This window comes from Canis aureus, chromosome 1, assembly GCF_053574225.1.
Source record: "Canis aureus isolate CA01 chromosome 1, VMU_Caureus_v.1.0, whole genome shotgun sequence".
In the NCBI taxonomy this organism is placed as follows: domain Eukaryota; kingdom Metazoa; phylum Chordata; class Mammalia; order Carnivora; family Canidae; genus Canis; species Canis aureus.
In genome coordinates, this window is record NC_135611.1 from 97,849,907 (window position 1) to 97,866,714 (window position 16,808).

The 16,808-nt window shown below is 56.6% G+C and overlaps 1 protein-coding gene across 1 annotated transcript; it reads right to left on the bottom strand.

Moving 5' to 3' along the window:
- Positions 1 to 64: 64 nt before the first annotated feature.
- Positions 65 to 11,061, bottom strand: S1PR3 (sphingosine-1-phosphate receptor 3). The gene is made up of 2 exons (XM_077910450.1): positions 10,980 to 11,061; positions 65 to 3,301 (listed from the first exon to the last, which is right to left on the bottom strand). The coding sequence occupies exon 2, from the start codon at positions 3,213 to 3,215 to the stop codon at positions 2,010 to 2,012; it is 1,206 nt and encodes a 401-aa protein (XP_077766576.1). The 5' UTR covers positions 3,216 to 3,301; positions 10,980 to 11,061; the 3' UTR covers positions 65 to 2,009.
- Positions 11,062 to 16,808: the final 5,747 nt, after the last annotated feature.

Here is a 16,808-nt window from a genome sequence, read left to right on the forward strand (position 1 = left end):
GGCCAGGCCGCCACCCTGCACCCCTGGTGCAGATGAACCCCCCATGCTAACCTCCAGTGACAGGTTTACAAGCAGGCTTTTGGTTTTATTATTTTTTTTTTTTTAACAAACACACACGGGACACAGTAAAGAGATCTAATGCATATGTTCTAGGTGGCTTTGAAACTCAACCCCTCGATGACCCGCAGCTGTTGGCACAGGCTGTACATGCTGCTATTAAAGTCTATCATTTTCTGCATGTATTGAATGCACACGATTACTCCTTTGGGTTTTTCCACTCAGACTGTTTGCAAGTTTTGTGTTCTCACAATGGGAAGTCGGGATCAAGGAGCAAGTGTCATCAATAAGAGCACCGGAGACCCAGGAACCCCCAGGGACCCTGAGCTCTGTGGTCACTTCACTCCCTAGGTGAACACGTGGTGCTCCCTGCTGTGTCTTCTTGATGCCTGACTTTTCTAGACATGCTGTCTGACCCGAGAATACACTCCTCTCCAGCGACGTAAAGAAGCCAACAAAAGTGCCACCAATGAGCATCCCCTTCTCTCATCAGTCACAGAAATGAGGGAAGTCTTTGGTCAGGACACGGAGACCCCCCAGGACCCACAGGAATGTGCCTCGGTTGGGAGCATGGGCATCTGATAACACGCAGGAGCCAGCAGTGTCTCCTCCAGACGGTTAACGTGTCAAGGTGTCTCTGGAGTCTTGACTCAGCCGAAATGCCCGGCGAACCAGAAAGCCTCAGGGGCTCTGATGTGAGAGTCCTTTTGAAGGCTGCCTGTTTTGTGTTTGGCCAAGAGCCTGACACGTGAACTCTGTGGGTGTGAGATCTCCACACACGTGTGCACGTCCTCATTGGTGTGTCCTGCAGGTGGGATCCCTGAGGGAAGCTCCTCATGCACAAATACCTCCTGAGGAACCCCCTACATGCGGGGATGGGGATGCAGGGTCGGCTGACCCCATATTGTTACCTACAGCATCACTACATTTCCCGGAAGAGCACACAACTCGGTCCTACTGACCTGGTGCTTCTCTGGCTACAGGGGACCAGGCTCCAAATAGGATCCAAGTGCAGCCTGTCAGCCTCTCCTAACTCCGTACAAATTTTTCCTCACATCAAACATACCACAGCTTCCTCTGGCCAGGGTGTCTGTCCTCCGCTTCTGCCTTCTGGGCTCTTCTGCTTGGCCCAGGGATGGCCTCTGGGAAGCCCCTGGTGGGCTTTTCTGAGATCTGGAGGGTCACCAGTCACATAATGTGGGTAATGGGGCTGGGGGATGTGTTCAAGTCTCTGCAGGGACACAGCCCTGGGGAGAGGCAGGGGTGCAGCTCTCAGCGCACTCTCACTCTCCCAGGGTCCTTTGGACACTGTCAGGGTCAGATCCACGCACCTGAGACCCACCTGGGAGCAGCCTTTTTCAAAGCCCGCTGAACACAAGACTCCGTGTCAGTGTGAGGAGACAGGGATGGGCATGTCCGGCTAATTGCCAGCCTCAGCCTCGCTCCTGGCAGTCCGGTCAGGACACCGTGCCACGTCCTGCTGCCTACAGCAGAAACAGGTGCTGTGTCCTGATGGTGGACATCAGAAACCTGAGCGCTGCGTGACACAGAAAAGACGAACACGCCAGCATCCACAGCATGCGCGGTCCACGTAGTGTGAAGTTACCAGACATTGCCATGACATTCAGGGAAGCACATTGCGCATTGTGGGCCCACGACCTTCCCTCCCGTGGGATTCAGGGGAAGGTGGCAGATTGGACGTTTGGAAGACTCACGCCAACATGGACAAGGCAGGCAGGCTGTCTACTGTGAAACAGGCCAGCGAGTCCTCGGGTCCCCTTCTTCCTGGGACGTCCACACCACATGGGCCACACATGGGCAAACAGATTTCCCGAGTGCCAGCTCCAGAACCCCCGGGGGTGACGCATGCAATAAATAAGAACGTGGCTGGGAGCTGAGCACCTCTTGTCTCATAGACATGTGGGGATGGCCATTCCTGGAGGTGGCCATGCTCACTTGCAGAGGATCCCGTTCTGCAGGGTTTTGTTCCCATCCATGATGCACGGCGAGGCAGCTATCTGGGGAGGGTCCTCCTTGCTCTTCGGTGAGGGGCTGCTGTTGTTGCTGCCACTGGACTTGCTTCTGCTGGGGTCGAGAGCGGGCTGGGTGGGTGAGGAGCGGGCGCCCCAGCGCCGGACCAGGCAGGTGCACACCAGCCGGAAGAAGGCCCGCCGCATCTCCTTGCTGGCCAGCGTGTAGATGACGGGGTTCATGGCCGAGTTCATCACCGCCAGCACAATGAACCACTGGGCCTTGAACAGGATGGCACACTGCTTCACCCTGCAGGCCACGTCGACGAGGAAGAGAATGAAGAGTGGGGACCAGCAGGCGATGAACACACTGACCACGATCACCACGGTCCGCAGCAGGGCCATGGACCGCTCCGAGTTGTGGGGGCTGGCCACCCGGCGGCTGCTGGACTTCACCAGGAAGTAGATGCGCGCGTACAGGATCACGATGGTGACCAGGATGGCTGTGAAGATGCTGATGCAGAAGGCGATGTACCTCTTGGAGTAGAGGGGCAGGATGGTGGAGCAGTCGGGGAGGTTGTGCAGGCAATTCCAGCCCAGGATGGGGAGGGCGCCCAGCGAGAAGGCGATGAGCCAGCACATGCCAATCAGAAGGAAGACGCGGTGCTTCTTGTTGGCATCGTACGGCCTCATTTTGATCATAGTCAAGTGCCGCTCGATCGCAATGGCCAGCAAGCTACAGGTGGACGCCCCGAGGGCCACGAACATGCTGCCCTCCCTTAGGAACCAGAGCGTGGGAGACAGGCTCAGCGTCCTCTTGCCCGACATCAGAATGTTGACCTTGTAGGCGATGCCGGCCAGCAGGTCACAGAGGGCCAAGTTGCCGATGAAGAAGTACATGCGGTTGTGGAACTTATTGTTTTTCCAGATGGCGATGAGAACCATGAGGTTCTCCAGCACGATGAAGCTGCAGATGATCAGGAACAGCACGGTGGTAGGCATGCTGCCCTCGGGGGCCTCCCTCAGCCGGCCCTCCAGCTTGCCCACGTAGTTGTAGTGCTCGTGCAGGGTCTCGGTCTCGTTCCCGTTCCCGGGAGAGGGCCTGGCGCGCGGCGGGACGACTGTGGCCATCGCTCGGGCGCGCAGAGGCTCAGCTCCGGATCCCAGCAGAGGGCGCCCTGGGCACATCCATACCAGAGAACAGGCGCGGGCTCAGGCTTCCGGGGTGGCCCGGGCGGTGGCGGGACCCCAGCCGGGGCGTGCAGAGCAGGGGGCTGCGAAGATAAAAGTGGGGTGCCCAGAGATTACGGGGGCTCAAGACCACCCAGGGGGCAGCCGCAGCACAGCTGGGGGAAGGCAGCTTATGTGGGGGCCCACGGCTCCTCAGGGGCTGAGGTGGCCGCAGGAAGCCACTTGGTGTCTGCAGCTGCTGGGAGGGAGGTCGGTGTGTGAGCCCCGCGGTCATTCACTCGTACAACAATGACACAACAGACCCACATACACGTCAGTCTGTCAGGGAATCCCAAGGCACTTGGGGGCGCTGACCGTGCATCCTCCGCCACAGCACAGGAGCGGCCAAACCATGATTCCCGTTACCCCAAGACAAATGGGATCATCTTGGGACAGCAAAATAGAAGGGAACCAGAATGCCGCCCCCGGGAAGCCACCCCTGGTGAGCCTGGAGCAACACTGTGGGAGCAACACCACCCCGATGGCGTCCCTGGGACCAGGGCCAGACACAGAGTGGGGTCCCAACGGCCTACAGGGGAGGCCGGAGACAGGGCCATGCGGCCACCAAGGGCAGGGCAGTGGGAGGCACGACGGCCCACAGCTCCCTGATGGCAGCAGTGTGGGAAGGGGCAGATGGGCCATGAGCCCATACTTCTACCAAGGGTGATAGAAGGAGAGGTAGGGACAAGCACTTGGCCTCTGGACTTGGCTGAAAACCCAGAGCTCAGGTCAGACCGTCTGCGCCCCCGGAACTGAAGCCGTTGTTCGTGAGCAGAGAGAAAGGACCCCGCTGGGGGTATAGGCAGACGGAGAAGGCCCGAAGCCAGGTGCCAGCCCTCGGTGGCCCCGGGTTTAAGCCCCCCTCCCCTCTGATACTTCCCACCCTCACCTGAGGCCACACCCATCACCTGTGGGGACATCACCGTCCCAGCTGGACGGGGCTACCAGTGGATGCACTGATTTTAAATTACAAACCTATGTTTAAACATCTACTAATGAGCACATGAGCTCGGCTTAGAACAGCCTGCAGAGTATCCAGTGGTGACTTTTTTTTCTTTCATGACGTTTAAGTCATAGCCCTACGTTGGGTTTGGAGACACACGGGCTCCACACTTGGGGTGTGTTGGGATCTGAGCTCGCTGCCAGATTCGGGTACAGCCCGGGAGGTGCTCGGTCCTGGAAGGATCCCGGGGCGCAGTGTGTGTGGCTGCTGTTGGATGAGGAGGAGAGGAGAGTCCGCGGGGCCCTGGCTCCAGGCACCCTTCAGGTCGCTGCCCCACAGGCACTGCTCAGGGCCAAGGGTGCTGTGACACCCTCCCCTCCACCGGGGCTCAGGTTCTCTGAGATCAGGAAAGACGGCTCTGCTCCTTCTTTGCAGGGACTTCTCCCCAGGTGCTGTGGCACCCAGGCCCTGCCTCCTCCGGAAAGCCCGTGGGCTGTGGCCTGTGCAGGATGCCTGCGAGGTGTGTGCCGGTAGGTGCCCTGGAGGCGCACGGTCAGCTCGGTGGGCAGCTGGCCCGCCAGCGCCCCAGCCCCACGCACCTTCCTCTAACCCTGGCCAAGCCTTCTTGCCCCGAGTCAGGCTCCCTCTGCCCTGGGGTCAGCCCAGCCCCTCGAGACTTCTCTACTCGCCACTTCTTACGGCAGATCGCAGGCTGTCCTTTAAAGAGCGGGAACAGGGCAGCCCAGTGGCTCAGCGGTTTAGCGCTGCCTTCAGCCCAGGGCGTGATCCTGGAGACCCGGGATCGAGTCCCACATCGGATTCCCTGCGTGGAGCCTGCTTCTCCCTCTGCCTGTGTCTCTGCCTCTCTCTCTCTCTCTCTGTGTCTCTCATGAATAAATGAAATCTTTAAAAAAAAAATAAAGAGCGGGAATAATGACGCTGCTGACCATCCCGGAGCCCAGCGCCTGGAGCGGCTTGCTTCAGGGTCACACAGGGGCAGAGTGCCCCACGCCTCTCACGGCGCCTGTCTGCTCATGGGAGCCCAACACATGCTCTGCTTGTCTGCTGGTTCCTTATCCGCGAGCTGTGAATGGAGCTGGCACGACCTCCCTCTGCTCGCGGGGCCCTGGGCACAGCACAGCCCAGAGCACAGCCAGCCCCACACAGACGGGGCTGACCGACCCTGCCCTACGAGCGTCCTTGTCCATGGAAGAGGCGCAGTACAGAGGCAGGGGCGAGAAGCACACGGCCACCCCACCGACAGTCAGAAGGGAGCAGTGCCCCGAGAACGGCTGTGTCCTAGCCGGTGGAGGGTCGACGTGGCTGCCCCGAGGCCTCCATATGCCCTACATCCACGGGCCATTGTGTCCACAACACCTGCTCCCCTGCCAGGGGCTTCCATCTCAGGAAGGACGGCGGGCGTGTGGTTAACACGGGGTATAATCCTGAGTGAGTTAGCACCCGCACAGTCTGAACTGCAGACACACGAGTGTGACCCGAAAGGGTGAGGAAAGTGAATTGTTGGTGAATTCACACCCAGGACGGTGAGAAAGGGCTCCAAGCAGCCACATCTGAAAGGCTTTGAAACCACAGTACAAGTGAACCTCGTCTTCTGGGCCTGCTTCCCCCATGGTGACTCCACGTCGTGGATGCTCCCCCCGTGGCACACACTCTACTCCCGTGCTTGTGCCATGAGCACCGACCAAAGGGACGTGTGTCCCCATAAACCCACTGCATCTGGAACCTCTTGGACGTAAAGAGCGAGGACACGCAAGTGAAGGGCTGCACAGACTCCCATCCGTTTCTTTTCCTCCCCACGTGCCAGGTTTTGAAAAAACAAAACAAAAAACAGAGCAGAGCAGAAAAACAAGCCAAAAGTGAAGCCAAGACCCAGCAATACAAGAGCCACAATGAGAATGGTGTAAGATGTGCCAGAGAGCCACCAAAAACATGCATTTTGAGGGTGAATGTTTTTTCCCACTAATGCTTAATTTATCATTTTCCTTGATTAAATATTCATCACTCGAAGAGCCTGTTTTTTTCAGAGCATCTCTTGCTAAATGCTATTCGCTGCATTTTCATAACTGGAAGACATCTGGCTCCCTTTGGAATCTAAAAGCTTATTTTCTTTGGATTATCAACATTAGAACGCGGACTCCATCCTGAGAGTTACGTGCTGGGCTAAAGGCCAGATTGATTTTGGATGCATCTGAGTGCTGTTATTTGTGGTCAAAAGCATCACAGAGTTCGGGCCCCACCTTTCAGGGGGTGAGGCAGGACCTGGATTTGCGGGAAGAACACTCCGCCCTCTCGCCCTCCACCTCGGAGCGCAAGACCAGGTGGGGCACCAGCCCTCCAGGCACATCTGTTCTGCGGAGTGCAGGGCACTGGGCCATCAAGTCCTGGGGAGCCAGCCTGTCCCACCCCGTGCAGTCACCACCGACCCCCAGAGGGGTCACGGGCTGGGCTTCTCACCCTCTCGAGGGCCGTACGTAGCTGTTTCCGACCTTCCCATAGATGGGGTCCCACAGCATCCGACTGTGCCTGGCATCTTTCTGCCAATGGCACGATGCTCCCTTGAGTCCTACAGGGAGGTGCATTTGGATGCTGGCACTTCCTGCTCCCGTCAAGGGACGGATGCCCCGGCCACTCTTGCCTATGGATATAGGGTGGTTTCTGCACGTCATTTTCCTAGGAAGCACTGCCGGGCGTGGGTGGAGACATCCTTGTGAGCTTGTACCTGTGCTCCCATGGGGTCGTTTGGCTTTCCGAGCGTCGTGGTGGTGTCGGGAATGGGCTCTGACATAGCTGGTCCCTGCAGAGACTGGCCACTGGGCTACCTGGACAAGTCCCCACGAGGGCAAGTTTTACACAGCGTGAGTGCTCACGTTTTGCTTTATTTTAAAAGTTAAGCATCTGCGGCTGGCAGTGACCACCATCTGACGTTTCATTGTTAAGACTCCAATCCTGCGTAATTTCCCCCCAACAACTGAGAAATAAAGGCTGATGCTGAGGAAGGTGGTGGTGTGCGGGCTCGGGAGAGGCACCTAGAAGGTAGCTTCACTGTGTGTCACGCCAGCGGGATTTCTGTCCCTCTGTTCCAAGGGGGTGCATCTGCAGGGAGGGGCAGCCTGGGCCCCCCATGGGTTCCAGATGTGCGCTCTGCACTAGCGATTCACTTTCTCTACACATGACACATGTCAATTTTAAAAATAAACTATAAAAAGAAGGAAACGAAAAAAGTAAAGGGAAATATTTCTGAAAAGCCTGGGGTCTCTCCCTCTCTCTCTCTCTTTCTCTCTCTCCCCATCATGGTGAACAAGAAAGACAAGAGAAGACAATGAGATTTCTCCGGTCAGACGCAGGGTGCTGCTGGTCAAAGGCACGTTTTCCCAGGGAAATCAACTATCCTCCAGACGGAAGTAAAACACCAAGCATTTGCCAACCAGCGGATTTCTTGGAAAGCAGTATTTTGTTGTTGTTGTTTACAAGAATTTAGGAAAGAAATAACGGGCTGGTCATTTCGATGCCCCAGGAAATTCCTTCGCTAATGAGTACTTCCTCTTGCCCCCAGATTTTGGAGGTGACCTCGCTGGGCAGTCAGAGGTAGCTCGGGGCAAGAGGCCTTGCATGCACAGCCCCGCAGGCCTGCCCTCTGCTGGGAGCCCAGTCCTGGGGCCCTGGCGAGACCACTGTGAGGAGCAGGCCTCCCACTACCAACTCACCCGGTGGCTTTCCTACAAGTGACTCTCTCGGCAGGTAGGTGGGTGTTCACACACTCCTCCGGAGCTCCGTACCCGGGGTGGGCTGCAGGACCCCCGCACAGGCCCCAGGCTCTGCCTCCGCGCCCGCTCTCCCGGGTGCCTGGGCTTGTCCACCATCACAAGGCAACCGGTTTGGATACAAGAGGCCTTAAACTCTGCTCTTCAAGCGGATTTTTCAGACTCTCCCTCCTCCGCTTGTCCTAAGTAAGAGCACAGGCTGGACTCCTGCCCAGACTGCCATGGGATGAATGAAGGTGTGCGGGGATGAGCTCCTCCGGGCAGGGAAGGGCTTATGCAAACAGGAGACACCTGGCCAAGAAGTCCTAATGGTGGGGTCTCTCCTACCCTTTCCCTGTGCCACAGCGACACAGCACACGCAGCACACATTGCACCTTGCAGGGTACCATGTCTGGTCCCCATGGCAGCATCTGCCTTTTGAGTGTACATAGAGGGAAGCCGAGGCTGGGGTGTGGGGGTCACTGTCCTTGGTGACACAGCTTGGAGGAGGCGGTGCTGGGCTGGAGATGTGGGTCATCTGATTCCCGTGCACCATGTTAGGGGTCAGCTCTTCTGGAGCGTCCACCCCTCTTGGTGTTCTTCACTTGAAGGTGACAAGAGTGTCACCAGCAGGCTAGCCAAATGCTGGAATGCCGACCTACATGGAAAACCGACACCAGGGAGATGGAGTGGTGTCTGCAGGGCCAAAGAGCCACTCGGACTTGCCCCAGCTCACGGAGCCACGGGCAAGCCGGAGCCACCCCCGGCGGGGCCACATTCTCCACTGGGCAGTCTCGTCGCTGGCTCACCTAGCTGGCCTGCCGCCGAGCCTCCTACAGACCCGCAGCTGCAGCTCCTCCAAAATAGGAGGAAAGAACACAGAACAGACCGTGCCCAGCGCTGTCATAACCGTAACTGAAGCACAGGACTCTCGCACCTGGATGGAGTCCACCAAGCACACCCTATTACCTCCGAGAGCTCATGATACATCTCATAAGGCAATTAATGAATTCAGCAGAAAATGGGTGCAAAGGAATCATAAGAAGTGGCTCCAAACTGATAAGACAGGAATGAGGAAGCCATGTGAGAGGGAAAAGAAAGGTCCCAGAAAGCACGGCCCACGGCTCCGGCTCCCACCACGGAAGGCCTGAGGGTGCCCCAAGGCCCTGCCCGCTGTGTCAGCACCGGCTCCCAGAACAAAGTCCTGCAGAAGAAAAGGGGGCTTCACTGCAGGGACACTCACAAATATTCAGATGTTGGCATGCTCAGAGTCTCCTTTTTCTACTGTAAAAAAAACCACACATCCACTGTAGCTATCAAAGTGTCTTCAGAAGGATGGGGAAAAAAAAAAAAAGACACCACAGAGTCAAATCAGTGTCACAATTTCCAGAGAACGGAAAATCAGTCCCCACATTTTGAGAATATTATGAGGCCAACACGGGAGGCTCCTTCTTCAGGAAATGCAAGTTTCTACCATGCACCCGTGGTAGAAAATTAGGACAGCCATGCATTTTATGAAATTCAGAAACAAAGACAAAAGCAGCATTTTCAAAGATGAAACTTGTTGAGAAGCCATCCCAGCTGTATCTTTATGGGGTGGGGCGGGTGGTGGGGAATTGCTCCTAAAGGCTGACCTGTAGTCTCTGGTGTCAGGTGACAGAGCAACCAGACAGGCAGGCCGGATGTGAAGCTCTGTTGACTGAGGAAGCCCAGTGTGTGGTCCTTCTAGGGCCACAGAATTATTCAACCTGAACAGAGCTCTGCATCAGTTCCGAGAAAACTCCTACAGGTCCAGACACTTCCACCAACTCCTCGAGGACAACACACACACCACCACCACCATCATCACCACTGCCACCGCCAGCCAGGGGCATGGCCACCCTTGTCCGTCACACCCCACAGGACCTAATCCTGCCTTGGGACTTCTAGGAATCACTGGTCTTAACCACGCCCGCAGGATTGCCACTAAAAAAGAAAAGAATGTTGCAAACACGAATGATGAAGATGTGGGTATACAGAGCGGGCTCTGCAACCTCTGACATCCAGACGTGAGCAAGAAGTTCTGGAAGTGCTCAGGGCTCCAGCTGGGGGTGGGTACCATGTGCAGGGTGGACCTTCCGCTTTTGAAAATAATCTTCCAGGAGACCCCGTGTTCATGCCACTCCCTTTTCTTAATCTTCCTAACAAAACGTGTTCCCTTTAAACCCCCAACAAGAAGGCCCTCTCTTACATCTAAATATAAAAACCCACAATGAAACATGTCACCGGGAGTGGCCAGCCCCAGAAGAGAGGGAAAGAGAGAGAGAGAGAGAGAGAGAGCATTTGGAGCCGGGGAGGCTGGAAGTGGCAAAGCCAGCGTCCGTCTCCTGCATCAGGCCAAAGAAGGACAAGTCCCGGCCGTTCTCCAGGCTTTGTCTCGCTGGGAGGACAGCGCACTGACTTCCTCGGGAACCTCACAACTGCAAAGTGGCGATGTCACCCTCCAGCCCCGATCCTGACAGCCCTCATTGCCTACTTCCAGAAACAGATGGGAAAGAATGGGACGATGTGGAGAATATCGTTTAAAAGAATGGTTTTCAAAGAAAAAAGAAAAAAAAAATGGTTTTCCCAGGAGAACGACGACGGCCACCCGGTCCCGGAGCCCCCAGGTCCTCTTCCCCGGAGGACACGTAACTTTTCAATCGCTCTAGGGATAGGGCCCAGGGGACTTCTCTGGAAAGAGCCACTTCTCTTTCCTCCAGGTCCTGAGAATGGGAAGATGACGCTCAGTCTGGACTCCCGGAGGTGGTTAAAAAGGAACCATCCCCGCGCCCCTGGCTGTGACACGCGCCCGCGTGCACAGGGGAGCCCTCCGTCCGCCCCGGCCGCGGCTGCCGCAGGAGTGGGTGGCCCGGGCAGGGGCAGGCGGTGGCAGGGCAGGGCGCTGTCCCCCGGGCGGGCTGGACGGAGGGAGAGGTGCCCCCCGCCCGGCCCCCGCCCGGCCCCCCGCCCGGCCCCCGGCCCGGCCCGCAGGCTCACCGCCGCCTGGGAGGCGTCCTCGCGCCGCGCGCATCCTCGAGGCCCTTCCTCCGCTCGCGGGCGGCCGGCGGGGGCGGGTGGCGGGTGGCGCCGGGCTCTGCCGGGACCCGCGGGCTCAGCCTCTGCGCACCCGCCCGGGCCCAAACTTTTCCAGCGGCGCTGGGGGCGGGGCCCGCGCTCCTCCCGCCGCGCGCAGCGCCCGCCCTCCCCGCTCCCGCCCCGCCCGCCCCGGCGCCCCTCCCCCAGCCCCCGCCTCCCCAGCTCGTCCTCATCTCTCCGTCCCCATCTCTGCAGCCCACCTCCCTTCGCCCCTCGCGCCTCCCCCGCGCCCTCCTCCCGCCCCCCACTCACCATTCCCACTCTGCGCCCCGTGCCCTCCCGTGCCCTCCTCAGTGCCCTCAGGGTGCAGCTCGTCCAAGCCCCTGCCCCAGGCAGGCCTCTGGCCCTGGGGTGGGTGAATTCTTGGCAGCAGACCCTGGGGGTCTCAGGACCTGGCCTGTCAGGGGCGGTGGGTGGGATGTAGGTTCCAACTGGCCTGAGGCTAGATTGGGGCCAGGCACCTGCAGTGCTCACAGGAGGGGTTTCCGTGGGTGAGGATGATCACCATCATCATCGTTACCATGGCAGTGATCTGGATCATTTCCATTGAAGTTGCTGACCCTTGGCCCCTGGGCTAGTGGCTACTGGCTGGCGAGCGGACTCCTGGCTCCCGGGCTAGCATGTGGCACCCTCCTCCGTCCTGCCCTGGCTGTGGACCCCAGGCCCCCTGCACACACAGTCACCCAGCTCTCAGGGGCTGCTGTCCACAAAGACATTGCACCCTCCTGCCTGGATGAATGAAGTAGTCCAGACCAAGTGCTTCCACGGAATACCCGAGGAAACAACTAAACTACAGAATTTTCTGTTGGAGAAGGAAAGTGAAGGCCAGGTGAACAAACAGCAACCAACCCTAGAAACTCCTAGGACGGGGGTGGGGGGAAGAGGGAAGCTGAGGCTTGTTACCTACACCAAGGGTGTACCTCCCTGGGTAGACAGGATCCAGGCCAGGGGTCCCAGGAGGGAGAGAGGAGGATGTGGGGAAGGGTCTCCCTCAGGTTCCTGCCGCAGATCTGGGGGCTCCCTGCTCCCAGAGAAGGAGTCCTGTCCCACCTTCCTCCACAACTGGGAGCAAATGCTTATTTGGGGCAGGTTTGAGCCCTAATGGGCGCCTGGCATGTTTTGCACTTTGCTGGCTTTTGTGTGTTTTCCCCACTGAGAAACATGAGCCCTGGACTATGTGAGCTGGAACGCTTGCAGTGTTCTGGCCTCCCCTTGGGGCTCAGAGGACCGCTGACCCTGCCCTGTCCTTGCTGCCACTTAATCCAGTCAGCCTGACCTGCTGGGAGCCCCGTCTGCAGGGAGGCCTTCCAAACTGACTCAGCGTGTCTTGTGCAAGCCCTGGGAAACCGCTTCATCCCAAATTGCAAGTGGGAGGGTGCTTGCCCCCTTCAGCTTCAAGCCAAGCGAAGGAAAATAGATAGCTGCTGCTTTGGCCACCCACCAGAGCCAGGGGACAGTACAGCGTCCTGGCCTCCATGTCTACACCTGACTGGTCAGTCGGGTCATCCATAATTCTTTCAACTAGTTGCTTTGTGCAATGTAAAATTAACTACTGGTGACTGCCTGAAGTTCACTGTGATTGGCGCCCTGTCTTCATTCACTGGAGGGGTTCTGAAATCCAGACTGAACAGGGCGACCTGAGGTCTGGGGATGCCTCCAAAACCAGCCTCAGAACAGGACTCTGGGAACCCTAAAACACACTAGGGCTTTTTATGCAGGTGCCCCAAGGGAGACATGAGGATCGAGGGTCGGACATAGAGGCATTCTTGAAAATCCTTTTACAAAAACACTTCTTTCCCCCAAAGATTCTCCTCATGAGTGCTCTCCCCACAACAGCCCTCTCAATGAAGCAGGGTCCCACCCCTCCTTCTCCTCTCTCCCTGGGCTTTCAGGCTCAGATGCTGGGCTCTGAGCCCCTAAAGACCATATTCTCTCCCTACTTCTCTCTAGGAAACCAGACCTCTCTCCTGACGAGTCTGTTGGATAAAAGTCTCCCCCTCTGCCTCCCTGATTGATTAACCAAGGAAAGCTCTTTGTAGATGCCAGCTCTTAAATGTAGAAGGAATGGAGGAACTAGGAGCTCCGAATTCTTCGTCCCGCAATGAAATAACTGTGTGGGACGGGGCAGCGTGAAAGTGTGTCGATCACACAGTGCTACCTGAGAAGGAAAAAACATTCTCCACTTCCACCGGAGACATCTGTCAGCACCTTCACGGGGACTCAAACTCAGCATCACTGGGCTGAACCGGCCCCACCTCCGGGGATGCAAAATCCAGCCCACGAAATCACCCAGGCTGTGTTCCTACTAAAAACACTTCACTTGAACCAAAGGCCAAGCCTGTAGCTCTCACTTCCAGTTTCCGGGAAGCAGAAGGGATAGAGCTGCTGGTCCACCACACTGGGAGAGAGGACCAGACGGGTGCAGAGAGCCAGGTGGTTGACATCCCTCCAACAGATCAACGTCCTGAAAAGGGTGGGATTGGTTCTAGTACAAAAACAGCCAAAAAGAAGCAGCGTTTCTGACGACCAGCATGGACCTGACAAACTAGGAGGACATCTCAGAATGGAGGGAGTGTTCAATGATGTCATGGGCTCATTGGAAGTGTGAATTGGGCATGACAATAGCACGATGCTCGTCTGGAAGAACGGCCTTATTTCTGGGAGAACTATTGAGGGTAAAATATCTCGATGTCTAAAATTTGTTTTTAGATGACTCAGCAAAACAATACAGCACACGAAGTTGGTGGGACAAAACCAGTGGTTGGAGGCAGGTGGGGACAAGGTGAGGAGTTGTGCATGTGCTCCCCTTCTCTGGATGTTTGAAAGTTTTCCATAATACGAGGTTGGAGAAAAACAAAATGTCAGATACCGAATACTTTAAAAATGTATCCACTTCTGTTCTCAGGCTGTCAAATCAAGTCGAGGCCTATAGGAATAAAATGAAAAAATAGCATGATTTAATGTGAACGCTTCTGAAAAACCATCTGGTCCCAAACTTGACTATCATTTGAACAAATGAGTTACATATTATGACACATAAGTAATACATGATTGTTTATAACTTTACAAAAAGATTTGTACAGACATTTGCTGTCTGAGCACTGTGGCGCCTACAGCCCCGCCAGCAGGTGCGGGGAGGTTGGAGGTCTCTGACCCTCCGGGATACCGTCCCCCACAGAGCCAAGATGCCCCAGGAGTGGATTTGCAGCAGCTGAGCCGCCGCCAAGTCGGACACCTGGGCCCAGAGATGCACCCCCTTGCTGCCTCCCCTCCTGGCCTCTGCCTCCCTATCCTGGATGCTTTTCCCAGTCCCCAGGATCAGAATAAGTGGGCACTATACCCACTCTTAGCTCTGCTTTGGCTCTTATCTTGAGGAAAGGTTGCACACCACCTTTCTCGGTTGCTGGAGGCCACTGCTCAGGCCTGCTCGGGATGGAGCCCTGGGGAGGCCAGGGGGCAGCTGAGCGAGCCACAAGAAAGGGTGCCCCGTAGGAGGAAAGGGGCCTCTGTCCCACAGATTGCCCGCATGGAAGTCGTTCACACAGCACCAGGAGAAATGGCGGTCACGCATCAAGGCGGGGACGGATCTGCAGGACCGAAGTTGGCCTTTTGGACAATAATCCCGAGTGGACCCAAGTGAAGCCTCTGACTGGCTGTACTGCTGCACAATACATATTCACTCGCTGACAGACACCTGCAAGGGTAAGCCGCACAGCTTTAACCGTGACTTCCAAGTACCCCTTGTGTGTCTGTGCCCCCTGCCTCCTGCCTCCTGCAGCCGTCTGCACGGCGCTATCAACCAGGAGACAACAGAGATGCCAGGAATTGTTCTGTTCACATTTCTTATTTTGTAAGGGCACCTAGCCAGTGTGTACGTGTTTCTGTAAGTGTGTGACATGTGTGTGCATGTGTGTGGGGGTATATGTGTGCACATATGTGTGTGTGTGCTGCAGAGGGTCTGAACCATGAAGGAGGTAATGGGTCCCGCTCTCCACGGAACATGAACACATGGACCCTCCAATAAAATATAAAATAAATATTTGGTCTTTGTTTCTTTTTTGGCCCAGAGCTCCTAAAATCCTTGAATTTGTTTATTTTTGAACGTTAACGGGTTGGCTGGTGGCTTGGGGCCCAGACAGCTCCAGGATGGGGGCCAGTTGACAGAGGCACCGACAGTGTGATCGCAGGTTTGGCACTTCCAGCCTGTTCCCAAATCTCCGGGGAGGTTTGGAGAGATCCCGGGTGGGTGGACACGTCTACGAGCTGGGAGGGAGACGCACCTAGAGAGGGCACAGGGCTCTGGGCCACTTCCCCTCACCCTGCCCGTGCATCTCTTCCATGTAGCTGTTCCTGAATTGTGGCCCTTATAATAAACCAGAGACATAAGTAAAGTGTGATCCTGAATTCTGGAAGTTGTTGGAGCAAGCAACCAAACCTGAAGTGGGTGTGGGAACCTCCGAATTTGTGGTCGGCTGGGCAGCGGGAGCGGATGGGGAAATCTGAGCTTGGCCTGGGGAGATGGGGAGGGGCTGGTGTGTCTGTGTTTTCCATAGTCTGAGAGCCAGAGAGGAAAAGACCGGCTGGGGGATGGGGGCACCTTTGATTCGGTCCCTCGTCCTGAGAGCTGTCTGACGGCTGGCAGTGAGGCGGGCATCCGAACCCCACAGCCCGGGAGCTCTGTCTTCAGCAGCCCTGGTGCTAACAGGACTCGGTGCTCTCTGTCCAAAACAAGGGCCTTCACAGGGGCCTTTCCCCACCTGGGAAAGTGTGGTGGGGCTGGCTTGCCGGAGCAGTGCCCTGGGCTTAGGAAGACTGTTTATACATACCGTCTGCAGTGTAATTCGACAGAAACGCCTGGTGGTGTTTATCCAGGCGCTCACAGAGCTTGCAGGGGATGCGGCGGTTGTGCGGAAACCTGTCTGCCCTCCGCTTGGACCGGTTCTGTATATTCCACCCGTGCTCCTGGCTTTTTGAACAAGTGTCTGCAACATCGCTGAACAACTTTGCTTTTTCTTGGCTGAGCGAAGCTTTGCTTGGGGGTGGGGGTGGGGAGACAGGGTGACCATGGAAAGCAACAGGAATTTCCTCACTCCAACATCAAAGGCCTGTGGGTTTTGAGCAGGAGGGACAGGAGGAGCTTGGAGGGGATCACTAGAGCTGAGACCAGCGCTCACTGACCTGGGGCTCACTGCTGCCCGCACTGTCTGAGAGCTTCACACAGGCCCACTCCTTAACGATGCTGTGACATCAACACTGTTGATCATCCCATTTTTCAGATGAACAAACCAAGGCACAGAGATGATCCTACATTCACCCCAAGTCACACAGCTGGTAAGTGGCAGAGTTGGAATGTCCCATCCATTTGGAGTTCCTTAATCTAAGTTGGCTTTTTGGAGATTGCCCCCCCTCCTGAAAAGCATTAGCCTGAATTTTGTGCACAAGCAACCAACCTGTGGAGTGGCCCAGGGACGGCTCCCTCCACCACTCAGGTGGAGCTGGAAGGCAAGAAGGGCAGGAGGATGGACACTATCCACAGACCCTCATCTGGCCAGCTCCCACAACTGCTCTCTCAGTTTGGGACTATGAGCAGCTGGGTCGGGGAGCCAATATGGTAACCTACCCTTACCGACAGCGCCTGTTCCAGCCCGTGAAGACAGCTTGTGCAGGCTGGAGCACTGTGGTGGGCGGAAGAATGAGGAATCTTGCTTCTACCATCATTCTTATTTTTTT

Coding starts and splice junctions, on each gene's coding strand:
- S1PR3 (XM_077910450.1), bottom strand. CDS start 3,215: ATGTGCCCAGGGCGCCCTCTGCTGGGATCCGGAGCTGAGCCTCTGCGC.